At 40.8% G+C, this 17,052-nt stretch overlaps 2 protein-coding genes across 4 annotated transcripts; one reads left to right on the top strand and one right to left on the bottom strand.

The window, feature by feature from the left end:
* The first annotated feature begins 2,360 nt into the window (after positions 1-2,360).
* spc25 (SPC25 component of NDC80 kinetochore complex) lies at positions 2,361-6,137 on the top strand. Its single transcript, XM_046360963.1, has 7 exons — positions 2,361-2,478; positions 4,674-4,833; positions 4,930-4,995; positions 5,100-5,246; positions 5,363-5,467; positions 5,584-5,682; positions 5,787-6,137. Exons 2-7 carry the CDS (start codon positions 4,680-4,682, stop codon positions 5,909-5,911), a joined length of 696 nt encoding a protein of 231 aa, XP_046216919.1. The 5' UTR covers positions 2,361-2,478; positions 4,674-4,679; the 3' UTR covers positions 5,912-6,137.
* Positions 6,138-6,143: 6 nt separating this feature from the next.
* Positions 6,144-11,633, bottom strand: nostrin (nitric oxide synthase trafficking). 3 transcript variants are annotated; one of them, XM_046360946.1, is made up of 16 exons: positions 11,563-11,633; positions 11,290-11,375; positions 10,921-11,004; positions 10,732-10,794; positions 10,523-10,604; positions 10,368-10,430; positions 10,165-10,263; positions 8,302-8,427; positions 7,947-8,045; positions 7,739-7,864; positions 7,508-7,616; positions 7,319-7,407; positions 7,083-7,208; positions 6,617-6,854; positions 6,432-6,509; positions 6,144-6,353 (listed from the first exon to the last, which is right to left on the bottom strand). In XM_046360946.1, the coding sequence occupies exons 1-16, from the start codon at positions 11,587-11,589 to the stop codon at positions 6,217-6,219; spliced, it is 1,632 nt and encodes a 543-aa protein (XP_046216902.1). In that variant the 5' UTR covers positions 11,590-11,633; the 3' UTR covers positions 6,144-6,216. The 3 variants fall into 3 exon arrangements, with proteins under 3 accessions (XP_046216902.1, XP_046216898.1, XP_046216909.1); XM_046360942.1 differs by having other exon boundaries at positions 6,432-6,515; positions 11,563-11,632; XM_046360953.1 differs by lacking the exon at positions 10,368-10,430 and having other exon boundaries at positions 6,432-6,515; positions 11,563-11,632.
* Positions 11,634-17,052: the final 5,419 nt, after the last annotated feature.

Genomic DNA, 17,052 nt, shown 5'->3' with positions numbered 1-17,052 from the left:
AGTGAATTAAACGCTGCAATAAACTTTTGTGAATTATTAACAGAAAATATTTACAAAAGAATACATAGGAACAGAGCAGCATTGTACATCAGGACGCACAACTGCAACACATTTCAACTTATACTGTAGAGTCTTCCTCAGGCAGCATTGAAGGCATGTTACACAAAGTTGTTTACAGGACGATTGTGTGTACATTTTCCACAGGCTATAACTTGTATTAGTTAAATATCAGCCATTCTATCCACCTCTGAGGATAGTGTTCTCCCGCAAATGCACAAGTCCAACTACCGGGATCCATTTACTGATTTATTACATAATTTTCACATTCAGTGATTCTCTGGTGGGTTAATTGAACATTGCAATATCAATGGGTTTCTAATAGTAAAGTAAAACGTTACTAGATGTATTATTATTATTGTTTATTATTAAAAGTAATTTTGGATTCTAACCATATCCCTAAGATAAGTGGTAATTTCACAATTATTTTGGAGCTCTGAACTGTCACACCAGATTAACTAATCGAGTAGTTGACCAGTTGAATCAGGTATGAGGTCTGAAATACATCAAACAATTTTTGGCTCGGGTGCCCAAAAGTAAAAATGTTGCAACTGAAAAAATATCAACCAGACGCTCCAGTAAAAGCACTGGGATACCTAATGAAAATGGAAAATAGTTAACAGGCCCTTTTTTACAGTCAACCTCCAGGGACTTAGCTGGTACTATGATAAACCAGTCACATTCTGTTAAGGTCCCCAAAGCACACACATCCGTGGGTCGCTCCTCTTTTCAGTTTGCTGCAGCTAGCGACTGGAATGAGCTGCAAAAAACACTCAAACTGGACAGTTTTATCTCCATCTCTTCATTCATAGACTCAATCATGGACACACTTACTGACAGTTGTGGCTGCTTTGTGTGATGTATTGTTGTCTCCACCTTCTTGCCTTTGTGCTGTTGTCTGTGACAAATAATGTTTGTACCATGTTGAGCTGCTGCTATGTTGTTGTCTTAGGTTTCTCTTTATGTAGTGTTGTGGTGTCTCTCTTGTCGTGATGTGTGTTTTGTCCTATATTTTTATTTTTAATCCCCCGTCCCCAAAGGAGGTCTTTTGCGTTTTGGTAGGCCGTCATTATGAATAAGAATTTGTTCTTAATGGACTTGCCTAGTTAAATAAAGGTTAAATAATAAAATAAACCATGATTTCTTAACATGTATGTTGATGCAGATATGACCATAACCAACCAAGCCACGGCCTTTTGCCCTGCTACCGTCTAGGAGGAAACAGCATTGGTGCATGAAAGCTGGGACCGAGAGAGTGAAAAAGAGCTTCTATCTCCAGGTCATCAGACTGTTAAGTAGTCACCACTAGCCAGCTTCTGCCAAGTACCCTGCCCTGAACTTTAGTCACTGTTACTATCCTGCTACTAAACCCTGCACCTTAAAGACTGCTGCCCTATGTACATAGTCATTGAACACTTGAATAATGTTTACATACTGTTTTACACACTACATACTGTATTCTAGTAAATGCTCGTCCTATATAACTACTGCTTTTCTATCCATATACTGTCTATAATGTCTATGCACACCATCATATACATATATATATTTCGGACTCTGGCACTGCTTGTTCAAACATTTCTTAATTTCTTTCTTTTTAATTTTGGGATTTGCGTGTTGTTTTTTTGTATTGCTAGGGAGCTATTACTGCATAGCTAGGAACATAACCATTTCGCTACACTCGAGGTAACATCTGCGAAATGTAACATTGCGAAATATGTGTACGTGACCAATATATGTGTACGTGACCAATAATAATAACATTTGATTTGATATAAACTTTTTTTCTTTATAATGTTGATACAGGCTTTGCCTGTCCTATAGAGGTCGATATATTTTTTAATGCGCTCCCGAGTGGCCCAGTGGTCTAAGGCACTGCATCTCAGTGCAAGAGGCGCCACTACAGTCCCTGATACGAATCCAGGCTGTATCACATCCAGCCGTGATTGGGAGTTCCATAGGGCGGCGCACAATTGGCACTGCGTCGTCCGGGTTTGGCCGGGGTATTTGTAAATAAGAATTTGTTCTTAAATTACTTGCCTAATTAAATACATGTTAACGTGTTTTATTTATTTAAACAGAGTGACAGACATCGATTCGTCACAGCCTGACGCAAATTCAAGACACTAAATAAAACTTTGCATTGTGGGAGACCAGGAAAAACGTGTCTGATATCCTTTTTTATTTTAACATGGTTTTAGGCGGAGCATAAGTGAAAAATATCGTACATTATAAACACGGTATATTGTAATTTTTATCGCAGGAGTTTATTTCTTAAATTACTACTTTAAATGTGGATAAAAACTCAATTTCCGGTGTGGCGTCACAGGCCCATCCTTGTTTCCGTGAGCGCGGAATTTTGAAAACAACAGCGAACAGCTGCCGAAAGCTTTGGTCGAGGATCGTCCGAAAATTGCCACGGTAGTAAACAAAATTCACCTTATTTGATAATCGGTTGTCATAGTATTTAATATAGTCACAAATATGTTTACATGAATCGCAATGGCCCCGTTTAGTCATGAGCTGTCTTGTGTTATGGCAATAACTAACGTCACATGAGATTTACTAAAAACACGCCATTTCGATACAGCAACGAATATACATTTCTTAAGAATTTAGAGAGCATTTTCGCAAACCCCTTTCCCAACCTTAACCTAACCTGCTGCGTAAATTATCCAACGAACAAGTAACTTCCGGTCGTAGCTGTATCCATTGGCCTGTTTTTAGGGAAATCCTTGTCACAAACAGTGGTCAACCGTGAGTTTCTGTTTAAAACTACATTCTGGAATTCTCTTTTCAGCAAAATGGCAGACACAACATTTTTGAGATTGACAGCTGAGGGATGCGGTGCTGGGGAAATGTGGGCTGACCTGTAATATTCATAGACACCTAGGGAAATGTGGGCTAAACCTTCTAATATTCATAGACACCTATGGAAATGTGGGCTAAACCTTCTAATATTCATAGACACTGAGGGAAATGTGGGCTAAACCTTCTAATATTCATAGACACCTAGGGAAATGTGGGCTAAACCTTCTAATATTCATAGACACTGAGGGAAATGTGGGCTAAACCTTCTAATGCCCTTTCCTACCTGGACAAAAGGAACACCTATCAGAGAATGCTATTCATTGACTACAGCTCAGCGTTCAACACCCTAGTGGCCTCAAAGCTCATCACTAAGCTAAGGACCCTGGGACTGAACACCTCCCTCTGCAACTGAATCCTGGACTTCCTGACGGGTCGCCCCCAGGTAGGGAACAACACATCAGCCACAATGATCCTCAACGCTGGGGTCCCTCGGGTGCGTGCTCAGCTCCCTCCTGTACTCCCTGTTCACTCATGACTGCATGGCCAGCACGACTCCGACACCATCAAGTTTGCCGGTGACACAGCAGTGGTAGACCGGATCACCGACACGATGAGACAGCCTTTAGGGAAAAGGTCAGAGACCTGGCCGTGTGGTGCCGGGACAATAACCTCTCCCTCAACGTGATCAAGACAAAGGAGATGGAGGACCGAGCACGGCCCCATTCTCATCGACGGGCTGTAGTGGAGCAGGTTGAGGGCTTCAAGTTCCTTGGTGTCCACATCACCAACAAACTAACATGGTCCAAGCACACCAAGAAAGTTGTGAAGAGGGCACGACAAAGGCTATTTCTCCTCAGGAGACTGAAAAGATTGGGCATGTGTCCTGAGATCCTCAAATTCTGCAGCTGCACCATCGAGAGTATCCTGACTGGTTGCATCACTGCCTGGTATGGCAACTGCTCAGCCTCTGACCGCAAGGCACTGCAGAGGGTAGTACGTACAACCCAGTACATCACTGGGACCAAGCTTCCTGCCATCCAGGACCTCTATACCAGGTATTGTCAGAGGAAGGCTCTAAAAATTGTCGAAGTCCCAAGCCACCCTAGTCATAGACCGGCAAGCGGTACCGACGTGCCAAGTCTAGGTCCAAAAGACTTAACAGCTTCTAGCCCCAAGCCATAAGACTCCTGAACAGCTAATCAAATAGCTACCCAGACTATTTGCATTGCTTCCCCCCTACCTCTTTTACGCTGCTGCTGCTACTCTGTTTATTATCTATGCACTTTAATTCTACCTACATGTACACATTACTTTGACTAACCGGTGCATTGACTCTGTATATAGCCTTGCTATTATTATTTTACTGCTTCTCTTTAATTATTTGTTATACATTTTTTAAAACTTAAAACTGCATTGTTGGTTAAGTGCTTGTAAGTTAGCATTTCACTGTTGTATTCGGCGCATGTGACAAATAAACTTTGATTTGATTCTTGAAGAATATAACCTATACATGCCTTGAGCTTAATTCAACTGTAATACTCCATTAGAACCCCAAAATATAAACTACTTTGGGAACACACTGTGTATAGACTCAAAAAATTGTTAGCCCTTGTATGTATGTATAGCTCTGCCTATGAATTTGGAAGTGGTAAAACAAATCCAGCCCCATCCCTCAGCGGTTTACCAAAACAGTGGAGTGGTGTCATGTTGTTTTTTGAATTGCAGATTGCCCGTTTAACAAACCATCCTGTATTTTGCCAAAATGTTGACTGACCTAATCAGTGTTTTGTATTTCTGTCACCTAGATCATCATGAACTGCATTACAGATGCAAACATTGGGAATTGGTTTAGTAGCACAATGGAAGACATTCGCAACAAAATGCTTTTTCAGGGAACGGCCGAGATGACGGAGACCGGCGTGGATTGGGTTCAAACCCACCGAAAGACCGTCAGATCTGTTCTCGGTATGAGTTGGATGCTGTCGTCATGATTACTGAGTCAAGGATGTTTAAAATGTGTGTATTCACAACTATATAATAATCTCCCTTCTCTTTCTGCAGATACGTGTTCAAAGAAATCCAAGGATGATGAAATAATATTTGAAACGATAGACTCATACAAAACAGGTAAGAGTGTGCCGGACATGACATCCTGTGAAGTGTTTGACCTTAACCTTGGCACTGGCCTACTCATACTTTATTATTGAAGACAATGTCCCCCCTACCCCCAGACTTGGAAAATAAAAATGCCTCATTGGTCGAGAAGAGAAATGCCATTGCGAAGAGACTGTCTGAAGTGGAAGGGAAGAACGAACAGAAAAGCAAGATCATTGAAAAGATTGAGATGATCCGAGTGGAACAAGCCAAGAAAAAAGAATGTAGGCTATTTTCAGTAAATGGAAAATAGATTTTGTCCGCACACATCTGCTCATGGTTCTAAAATAGATTAGTATCCAATACAAACATGTCCCCTTGTTTTTCCCTTTCTTTTAAGTGATTGTGTCCCAAAACAAAGCCAACAAGGACAGACTGAAAAATCTCAACAAAGCCAAGCAGGTGTTTCAGGGTCGGCTGGGATTGGAAATTAGAAAAATTCACGGTAAATCTGGAATAAGTCTGTTGGCAATGGCAGTAATATTTTACCGTTTGAACATTTTAGTGTTGACCAAGTGTTAAACCACAGAATTAAAAGGAATTGTTATTCTTTTATTCAAGGAGAGAAATTGCAGTTTATCTTCCGAGACATCAACCAAAAAGACTCAGAATGTGTTTACACCTTCATGCTGAGGATCAGCGAAGGAGGATTATACCAGAGTGAGTACAGTAAATAGAACAGAACAGTAACAAATGGTTTTGGAAACTAGGAGTGTTATCATGAATGGCTGGAAATGTCACATAACCATATTTTTGGTCCACAGTTGTGTCTAGTGACCCACCACTGGACTGCATGGCTCACTTGGAGCAGAGACTCCAGGAGACCAACAACTTCTCTGCCTTCCTTGCAAATGTCCGGAGAGAATTTCTCGCTCTAAAACCTGAATAGTTTAAAAAAATAATGTGGATCTGTTTATATTTTAACATATTTTAGTCACATCCTGTGTGTTTTGTCTCCAACATTGTTTGTAATATTAATGTTTTTATTATATGACGTCCATTTTAAAAGGCTAGGTTGCAATTTTCAAGTTGGTGGGGTTCTTCAGTGGCCCAAAGATTTGATCAGGCATTTTGTAATTGGTTGAATTAAATAAACGCTTTTTGTACACACACTCCCCCACTGTTGATTGACGTATTACTTTAATCTTGTAACAAGATCAATGCTTTACCCTGTCCATTTGCGCCAACACTGACTCATACATCTGATGTTTCTACAACACTTAACATGGGCAGCTCCTCAATGTAGGTTGATGGAAAATGGCCTATCTGTCCATTCAATATCCCATACCACCAACCGCTGTCTTCTTTTTGATAGATGTCAAGAAGGTCTCCTGTATAACAAATTATTTTGTAAGTATAGTCATGGATTTCATATTTTGTTTCCCATATCTGTTTTTATTGTCCGTTACCTTCTTTCATATTCAACTCATCATCTCTGTCTGATGTGAAATCATAGACAGCTCTGCATTTCCCAATGCTACAGCACTCTGCACCTTAAGGAGAAATTTCTATGTATTAGTGTTTCTTGTTATGATGCATAGGCAAGATCAGAATGGTATATCTTTGTAATTATATATATGTGAATGTGTGTCACCTCCTTTCTTGTCATCAGTCAAGGACATGGCTCCATTGACAGAGCCACATTCCCCTGGGGCTGCAGTATCTTGGATGACAGCAGTGTAGACTTGGTTTACTTCTACTGATGAGGCCTCTGCTGATGTCACACTCTGAGGGGGTCCTTTGTAAATGATGGAGCTCCTCAAACGCGATCTGAACGGTGTCTTTCTGATTTTGACTGGACGGGACAGCTGAACAATACTGTGCTCGCAATCCTTGGAAAACAGATTGTAATCTGGTTAGGATGTTTAGTAACATACACACACTTGTGTTGATCTATTTTGTGTCATCAAAAAGGATATGCCATGATGTGTTTGTGCTGTCTGAATCTAATTGAACATGCACAATATGGATTAAACAGTATACTGTATGTGGGTAAATTAATCTAGGCTACAATGAACTCGTGCAAAGCCTGGAAAAATGCACTTTGATTATGGACCTACTTTTTCTTTCCATTTTGTTATACTGGCACTGAATCGATGCAAAGTCTTAGGTTTTCCCTCCAATTCAGCCAATGTGCTGGAGAGTTTGCAATAAGTTGCTTCAAGAAGGTTCAGTTTCAGAGTGGTCTGTAGACATCCAATAGGGAAAATGCATTTAACAACACAATGCTAGGAAATGTATACAGAAAAATATCAAATATTTTCAAAATGGATCTATTGCTGTATGAAAAACAAACCTCATCAATCAACTGTTCCGTTTCTTCCAGGTTCTTTTTGTTTGAGAACGATGGGTTTTCAGAGTAAGTCTTCACCAGTCTCTCAAGACCTATTATTAATAGGATGTTGGAAGACATGAAACGAAAAGGTGTCAATCAGAAATGTATTATTTCCAGTCAAATTCTATGTTTCATTTTTTCAACACTTACCTTCACAGTCTTTCTTTGTTTTTGCGATACTGTCCCCCAGCCGCTGGAGTTTGGACTTGATGGCATCTCTTCTCCTGTCTTTTTCCATCAATGACTTACTGTCCTCCTCCTTAACATAAATCATTGAGGGTCAGGCACAGTATAAGGTCTAAGGTCAAAATCAAACTAATACCAGATTTATTTACAGATACAAATGTACTGTACAATTATGTGAACAAAATGGACCCTTACAAAATAATCAGTCATCAGAAACTTAGCCTTGTTCTCCTCTGCTGTTACACTGGTCTCCTCCACCAGATTTTGGATATCCTTTTCCACGTCAACTTTCTGGATGGCTTGTTCTATTTGTTTCTGTCTCTGTAAGTAATAGCAGAGAAATCAACGATACAGTTTTTGTCACAGGGTTGTAATTAAGAGTAATTTTGGGGAGAACACTCACATGTACAAGGGTGTGTCTGAAGCTTGCCATGTGGAGGTTGTATTTACTCAATATGTTGCACAGAACGTCTATCCGCTGTTTCTCAACCTCCTGGATTATCTGAAATGATAAAGTTACTGTATCACTATAAGGCACACAATATGGATGCTGCAACAGTCAAACCTGACTATCTCTAAATTGGTCTAACCAAACATCAGCATGAGAGGAGACGTGCAATACAACTGAACTCTGCACATCAAAACTTCTTGGGTGACCTGTCTTGACCCCTTCTCTTCAGATCAACAGTCAGAGAAGGTACATATCTTTAAAATAAAAATGATTTTGGAGGAAATGTACTGTGGGGATTGGTTAGAACCTGGTAGCAGTTTTTCAGTGTGTTTTCCCACTTCAGTCTGATTTCATGGCCATCCATGTTGATGGTGAAGTACTCCTCATCTGTTCTGGTCTGGGCCTCAGCAGACTTTGTCAGTCTGGTCAGCATCTAGTTAACGACAGAACAAGTCATCATCCTAATCTTATTCAGGGGTTGGAAATGGCATCTTTTTGAACTTTATTACATTGGGAATTTCAACGGTTTCCTAATCATACATATCAAAAGGTGACAATGACAGTATTACAGTAAATATTGCAGTGCAGTACCTTCTGTTTTCCTTCTCAATGACAGTATTACAGTAAATATTGCAGTGCAGTACCTTCTGTTTTCCTTCTCAATGACAGTATTACAGTAAATATTGCAGTGCAGTACCTTCTGTTTTCCTTCTCAATGACAGTATTACAGTAAATATTGCAGTGCAGTACCTTCTGTTTTCCTTCTCAATGACAGTATTAAGTAAATATTGCATTGCAGTACCTTCTGTTTTCCTTCTCAATGACAGTATTACAGTAAATATTGCATTGCAGTACCTTCTGTTTTCCTTCTCAATGACAGTATTACAGTAAATAGTACCTTCTGTTTTCCTTCTCAATGACAGTATTACAGTAAATATTGCATTGCAGTACCTTCTGTTTTCCTTCTCAATGACAGTATTACAGTAAATATTGCAGTGCAAAATGACAGTATTACAGTAAATATTGCAGTACCTTCTGTTTTCCTTCTCAATGACAGTATTACAGTAAATATTGCAGTGCAGTACCTTCTGTTTTCCTTCTCAATGACAGTATTACAGTAAATATTGCAGTGCAGTACCTTCTGCAGTACCTTCCTTCTCAATGACAGTATTACAGTAAATATTGCATTGCAGTACCTTCTGTTTTCCTTCTCAATGACAGTATTACAGTAAATATTGCATTGCAGTACCTTCTGTTTTCCTTCTCAATGACAGTATTACAGTAAATATTGCATTGCAGTACCTTCTGTTTTCCTTCTCAATGACAGTATTACAGTAAATATTGCAGTGCTTTCTGTTTTCCTTCTCAATGACAGTATTACAGTAAATATTGCAATGTTTTCCTTCTCAATGACAGTATTACAGTAAATATTGCATTGCAGTACCTTCTGTTTTCCTTCTCAATGACAGTATTACAGTAAATATTGCATTGCAGTACCTTCTGTTTTCCTTCTCAATGACAGTATTACAGAATTATTGCAGTATTAGTATTACAGTAAATATTGCAGTGCAGTACCTTTACTGTTTTCCTTTCAATGACAGTATTACAGTAAATATTGCAGTGCAGTACCTTCTGTTTTCCTTCTCAATGACAATGACAGTATTACAGTAATTATTGCATTGCAGTACCTTCTGTTTTCCTTCTCAATGACAGTATTACAGTAAATATTGCAGTGCAGTACCTTCTGTTTTCCTTCTCAATGACAGTATTACAGTAAATATTGCAGTGCAGTACCTTCTGTTTTCCTTTTCAATGACAGTATTACAGTAAATGCATTGCAGTACCTTCTGGTTTCCTTCTCAATCAATGACAGTATTAATGACAGTAAATATTGCAGTGCAGTACCTTCTGTTTTCCTTCTCAATGACAGTATTACAGTAAATATTGCATTGCAGTACCTTCTGTTTTCCTTCTCAATGACAGTATTACAGTAAATATTGCAGTGCAGTACCTTCTGTTTTCCTTCTCAATGACAGTATTACAGTAAATATTGCATTGCAGTACCTTCTGTTTTCCTTCTCAATGACAGTATTACAGTAAATATTGCAATGCAGTACCTTCTGTTTTCCTTCTCAGTGACAGTATTACAGTAAATATTGCAGTGCAGTACCTTCTGTTTTTCTTTTTCTGTGCAAATGTGTGTATTCTTTTCAACAAAGTTGAACAGGGCCTCATGCTCTCTTGTCAATCCAACCAATTTCTTCTTCATCTGTGAGGGAAAATGTTTGAACAATATTCTTAATCAATCATTTTCTTTGAATGATGTAATCAACCAAACACTATTTACCAAACAATAATTTAAGGAAGACTTACCTTGATTTGTTCACTCCAGTTCGTCACAACAAGTTTAGCATTTCTTTCAACAACATTATCAAGCTATTCAAGAAAGGGATAAAAAAGCAATATGTCTCAATGTGTAATTGTGTAGAATGATGTGTTGGTAGGAATAAATGATCCAAATTACTCACAGGTCTCTTCCTCTTGTTGTGCTCCTCAATGACTTGTCGAATTTCTAAAATTGCCTCTGCCTGAAAAGCACTTCCTAGTGCTCTGAGAAACAGACCATAATAGTATCATTCCTCAGACTCAGTCATAGAGAATATCCAAGCAACATCTCTGCTACAGATAATAAGGTCATAATATGATTAAAAATGTCACAAAGTCATGCTTGTAATACCTGTGTGTGTCTGCTGTAGAGTACATGTCATCAGATACATGGCACCATGCTCGGTATGTGGAACTTCATGGAAATAAAAACAACAACATGCAGAGAGTTTAGAGCACTACAGTAATGGGCTCTATTCAATCTGGATCGCTGAAGCATTACAGATTGCGTGATAGAAATGTGAAGATAGAGCCAACTCACTTGTCATTCATTCCTTTGGATGCCTTCATGAGTTTTCCAGCAAGCTTCTGAAGTCCCTTGGAATAACTGATCTCCAGCTCAGCTCTAGTCACAAATAAGTGTCATCAAGGGATGTTACTTTCGTCACACTGAGGTGAAACAGTAACTACAGCTAATTAAAAATCTGGAAGTTAGGACCTTAGCATGCAATTGTGAATGACCGAGTTGGTATAGTCCATACATTTAAATGATTGGACATTTTATGAAATAGAAATATGTGCAGTCCAGGTTGAAAAGGGTTTTACTTTCCCAATCCTAGATAGCATAATAACTATTTCAAATAAATGACCTCACTAAACAATATTCTCAAGGAGTTGACACTGACCATACCTTTGCTGAAATACTGTCATGAGCTCCTTACAGAAATGCTCCCCATTTTTTGAGAACTTCTTCAGATCTTGGTACAACAGGTTGTACTATAACACATTCAACAAGTCATGGTGTTGTTAAACTGGCTATTTCTAGTAACAGTGATACACACAGCTATGAAGAAAAGCCATTGACGTTTCGACCTATGGTACACACATATAAAGGAGAAGTAATGATTTTCTTTGTACATTTGACTAAAAGTAGTCTTTGAAAAGAGGTAGAGTTAGTACTCACAGCACAGGTGCTCACAGGGTCCGCCATTTTCAGTCTAAGAGGGTTTATTGACTTTGCACTTTGAACACGCTCCTCCTAAAGTCATTCATGCGGAAATCACCTGCACTCATATAACCAGTGCACAAGGAAAATTCCATTGGAATATTTAACCATTTATGTCCTCAACCATCCACTGTCACTTTGTGCAAGGGAGTTCAAATGATAGTTCATGTCAACAAATTGCTTCATTTTTCCAAAGTTATTCAAAATTCATGAAACCCCTTTTTTTTATTTTAATTTGATTGTTATCTGGGGAAAAATAGGGGAGGGTCATACTTTTTCAATTTCAGTCATGGGGAGAGTTTGGTATTTTTGATTTAGTCCAGGGGAGGGTCATGCAATTTTTCATTGATTAAATGTCATATTGCTCAGGAGGGTTTGGGAATTAGTTGCTCGCTCATCAACTCATCACTGACCGCTGGCTACGTCCCTTCCGTCTTCAAGAGAGCGAGAGTTGCACCCCTTCTGAAAAAACCTACACTCGATCCCTCCGATGTCAACAATTACAGACCAGTATCCCTTCTTTCTTTTCTCTCCAAAACTCTTGAACGTGCCGTCCTTGGCCAGCTCTCCCGCTATCTCTCTCTGAATGACCTTCTTGATCCAAATCAGTCAGGTTTCAAGACTAGTCATTCAACTGAGACTGCTCTCCTCTGTATCACGGAGGCGCTCCGCACTGCTAAAGCTAACTCTCTCTCCTCTGCTCTCATCCTTCTAGATCTATCGGCTGCCTTCGATACTGTGAACCATCAGATCCTCCTCTCCACCCTCTCCGAGTTGGGCATCTCCGGCGCGGCCCACGCTTGGATTGTGTCCTACCTGACAGGTCGCTCCTACCAGGTGGCGTGGCGAGAATCTGTCTCCTCACCACGCGCTCTCACCACCAGGGCTCTGTTCTAGGCCCTCTTCTATTCTCGCTATACACCAAGTCACTTGGCTCTGTCATAACCTCACATGGTCTCTCCTATCATTGCTATGCAGACGACACACAACTAATCTTCTCCTTTCCCCCTTCTGATGACCAGGTGGCGAATCGCATCTCTGCATGTCTGGCAGACATATCAGTGTGGATGACGGATCACCACCTCAAGCTGAACCTCGGCAAGACGGAGCTGCTCTTCCTCCCGGGAAGGACTGCCCGTTCCATGATCTCGCCATCACGGTTGACAACTCCATTGTGTCCTCCTCCCAGAGCGCTAAGAACCTTGGTGTGATCCTGGACAACACCCTGTCGTTCTCAACCAACATCAAGGCGGTGGCCCGTTCCTGTAGGTTCATGCTCTACAACATCCGCAGAGTACGACCCTGCCTCACACAGGAAGCGGCGCAGGTCCTAATCCAGGCACTTGTCATCTCCCGTCTGGATTACTGCAACTCGCTGTTGGCTGGGCTCCCTGCCTGTGCCATTAAACCCCTTCAACTCATCCAGAATGCCGCAGCCCGTCTGGTGTTCAACCTTCCCAAGTTCTCTCACGTCACCCCGCTCCTCCGTTCTCTCCACTGGCTTCCAGTTGAAGCTCGCATCCGCTACAAGACCATGGTGCTTGCCTACGGAGCTGTGAGGGGAACGGCACCTCAGTACCTCCAGGCTCTGATCAGGCCCTACACCCAAACAAGGGCACTGCGTTCATCCACCTCTGGCCTGCTCGCCTCCCTACCACTGAGGAAGTACAGCTCCCACTCAGCCCAGTCAAAACTGTTCGCTGCTCTGGCCCCCCAATGGTGGAACAAACTCCCTCACGATGCCAGGACAGCGGAGTCAATCACCACCTTCCGGAGACACCTGAAACCCCACCTCTTTAAGGAATACCTAGGATAGGATAAGTATTCCCTCTCCCCCCCCCTTAAGATTTAGATGCACTATTGTAAAGTGACTGTTCCACTGGATGTCATAAGGTGAATGCACCAATTTGTAAGTCGCTCTGGATAAGAGCGTCTGCTAAATGACTTAAATGTAATGTAAATGTTATAGTATCTCGATGTGTGCCTGAAGAAATGCAATATATGTGCGTGCGGACTAGGACAACTGATGTCCTGTTCAGTTTGAGAGGGAGAGCACGAAGATGAAAAGGAGGAACGGAGGTAAGCTTGCTACTGCTATAATTGATTTGAATAAAAACAATACGTTTCGTTGCCCATAATGACGCTATGTATCAGAGTTATTGACCTCACAACAGCCCTATTCGAGTAATATACTTAACTATGATGTAGCAGCCACGGATATGGACAGCGCATGGGTGCTGAAAGTAGTAATTTGACTTTAGGTTACTAATAACAAGAGGGCTTTGTTTTGGGGCCTATTCCCGCCCTATTCAAGAAATAAGAGGAAGGCCTACCTGTTTGACAGACTAAACTATAGTCTACTATCCATATATTTTCTCAGCCAATTACATCAGTCACCATGCACTCCTTAGACACTGTATATCAGTGTCAGTGAAGAGCTTGGCGTGTTAAGTTAAAACCAGGGCTCGAATTGAGGGGGCGTGTAAGGGTATTGTGGCTTTTGTTAAAGGTAAAGGTTAAAAGCATAGGCCTACCCCATGTTAGCTTAAGATTTATAAAAACATTTAATGGAACTGATTATTTAAAGCGATCTATAACGTCGTTTTAGTAAGCAATTGCTAGAAATAAGCTGTAAAATTCAGGGAAAAGACGTAACACTGAGGCATATGGTATAACGTTGGTTTGTCTCTATGATATTCAGAGGCTACGCTGCAACCAAAAAAATGTCTTTGCTTGGGAAATAATGTGTGATTCTCTCACTATCAATTGACATTTGATATTTCAACAGGTTAAAACTTCCTCCCCAAATTGGGCACCAGAATTACTTAAGAAAATATGTAAATGTTTACATGACTTATTTAATTGATTTCCCACCGTTTTATAAGTCAGAAGGCAGCTATCCTTCCTAGGACCATGTCAAGGTCCTCTTTCGAATAAACGTGTATTTGCCTCCCTCTGTTGGTCAGCTGCATCATTGCATCCATTTATATCACTAGTGCAAAGTTATGTCAAAGGGGCGGGCCTTAGAAAAAAAGGTATTCAGCTCAACTGCTTCACCTTACAGACATGGCAGAGCAATCGCTGAATTTGTCGCGAACAATCAGATCTAAATACATAACTTGTATAGCTCTACGATAAAGAATGCGACCTACACACTTCCTGAAATAAGTTAAGTCATTTTGTGTGAATGTCAAACATTTGTTTTACATCGGAGGCAGACACATTGTATATGCTCCGAACGACAAAATTCAGCCCTTTACATAGCCGTTCTCTCTTGTCTAAAGTATGGACACTGTCACATCTGCTCCTGCCACGCCCTCTAGTGCCCATCCGGTGTCTCTCTAACCTGCCGCCACTTCCCCTGTGCTCTCTCCCTCTCCCCCTGTGTGTGTGTGTGATTGTTTGGGTGGAGACAGGTGTGCTGGAGTCAGAGCAGATCCCCACCAGCTGCAACCTGCTCCATAATCAAGACCTCTATAAATACTCAGTCCTGCCTCTTCCACACTGCCGGATCGTAATCTCTGCTCAGTCAGTCTACGCGTCTAGCTATTGTTACTATTCAGATACGGTTACCCTGCCTGTCGCTATTTTCCACTCCGCTACAGTTCTGCCCACTCTGACTCTGGTCCCTGTCTCCAGTCCCATGTCTCGTCATCCTGTTACTCTGTCCTGGATCCCCTACTCTACTACTCCCTTTGATTGCCCCCTGGACCTGCTTACCCTTTCTCCATTCCTCTTGCTCCAGCCTCAGCCTCCGCACCTGGTCTCCAGCAACCTGCCCGAGCTTCCCCTGACCTGCACTCCATCTTCCCCGTGCTCCAATAAATACCTTGATTACTTCATCCCAGTTACCTCGTCTGAGTCTGCTCTTGGGTTCCCCTGTTCCACTCCGCGTAACAGACGCACACTGTTTAAATGGCTCAAATGTTGTTTAGATGTCACAAATTGTACAGATTTGGACTATCACTAATGTCATGATACAGTATATTTGGTAAGGTAATAAAGACGGTGAAATATTTTGATTATGTATATGGACATATAATAAAGCATGAAAAGGCATAGTCAATCACATTTGTTTTTTTATCATACCGTTATATTTGTATAAGTTTTATTCTACCTTTATCATGTACTAGATCATATTGGTTAAAACGTTTTTTTTTCTTTCTCAGACCTAAAACAACAATTTCAGGTGAAAGCCAAAGGTCATAGCTTTCTAGGGTGGGGAATCACTACTACGTTAATAAATATTGCACTCTTGCTAGATTGACTAAAACCACAGTGAAATGGCTGTCAGCTCAACTGGTTTTAAACATACTAACTCTAAATCAGTCAGGAGCAAGCAAGGTAGCCTAAGAAGGAAGAAAATTTATTATTATATTATAACTTTCAGGCTATAGACTACCATTTAAGAAATCAATTGTGGGGCCTACAGAGTGGCGCAGCGGTCAAAGGCACTGCATCAATGTGCTAGAGGCGTCACTACAGACTCGGGTTCGTTCCTGGGCTGTGTCACAACTGGTTGTATATCGGGAGTCTCATAGGGCGGTGCAGAATGGGCCCAGTGTCATCCGGGTTAGGCGAGGGTTTAGCTTTACTTGTCTCTTCGCACTCTCGCGCCTCCTTGTGGCGGCCAGGTAGCCTGCAGGCTGACCCCGGTTGTCAGTTGAACAGTGTTTCCTCCGACACATTGGTGCGGTTGGCTGCCAGGTTATGCGGGTGGGTGTTAATAAGTGCGGTTTGGGTCATGATTTGGAAGACGCATAACTCGATTTGCCTCACGAGCTCGTTGGGTAGTTGCAGCGATGAGACAAGATGGATATTGTAAAATACAAATATAATTTGTGACATGCTACAGGCTGGCCTATACATTTTGCATGTAGGCTGTATAAAATGATATAAAAATGTTATTACTTTTAATTAAATTATACAAAAACAAAAAATGCGTTATTAGGCTATAGTGCCTTTGAATCGACTTTTAGAAACAGGAGTTGGCCAGTCTGGTTTGAAGGTCATGTGGTGGAGCTACACATACCTATTTTGTTTGTTAATTTTGACACTGCATATCTATGGCTCTGGTCTGTCTTAAGAGTGAGGGTAAATTGTAGGCATGTTCTCTGCTATCCACTTTATGTTTTAGTTGTTATTATTTTATTTTACAAGCGTGTAAAAATATATGGGGAAGGGAGGGCCATCCATTTTCATTTCAAAGAAGTCCGATTTTCAACATGTATTCCTCATATAATGAACAAAAATATACGCGCAACATGATACTATTTAATTGATTTTCCTGAGTTACATTTCATGCGAGGAAATCAGTCAATTGAAACAAATACATGAGGCCCTAATCTATGGATTTCACATGACTGGGAGAACAGATATGCATCTGTTGGTTTACAGATACCTTTTTAAAAAATGGGTCTCTCAATGTCAATGGGCCTCGGGAGCTCG

This window comes from Oncorhynchus gorbuscha, linkage group LG01, assembly GCF_021184085.1.
Source record: "Oncorhynchus gorbuscha isolate QuinsamMale2020 ecotype Even-year linkage group LG01, OgorEven_v1.0, whole genome shotgun sequence".
Taxonomy (NCBI): domain Eukaryota; kingdom Metazoa; phylum Chordata; class Actinopteri; order Salmoniformes; family Salmonidae; genus Oncorhynchus; species Oncorhynchus gorbuscha.
Note: the sequence above shows the minus strand (reverse complement) of the source record. Positions and strands in the feature narration are given on the sequence as shown.

Bases quoted from the DNA above. Each gene is read 5' to 3' on its own strand.
- spc25 (XM_046360963.1), top strand. From the start codon at position 4,680: ATGAACTGCATTACAGATGCAAACATTGGGAATTGGTTTAGTAGCACA. The intron at 5,468-5,583 runs GTAAATCTGGAA...CTTTTATTCAAG, and splicing joins GGAAATTAGAAAAATTCACG to GAGAGAAATTGCAGTTTATC. The intron at 5,683-5,786 runs GTGAGTACAGTA...TTTGGTCCACAG, and splicing joins CGAAGGAGGATTATACCAGA to TTGTGTCTAGTGACCCACCA.
- nostrin (XM_046360942.1), bottom strand. From the start codon at position 11,589: ATGGCGGACCCTGTGAGCACCTGTGCT. The intron at 11,005-11,289 runs GTATGGTCAGTG...ATTTGTGACTAG, and splicing joins ATGACAGTATTTCAGCAAAG to AGCTGAGCTGGAGATCAGTT. The intron at 8,046-8,301 runs GTTCTAACCAAT...TTATCATTTCAG, and splicing joins CACTGAAAAACTGCTACCAG to ATAATCCAGGAGGTTGAGAA.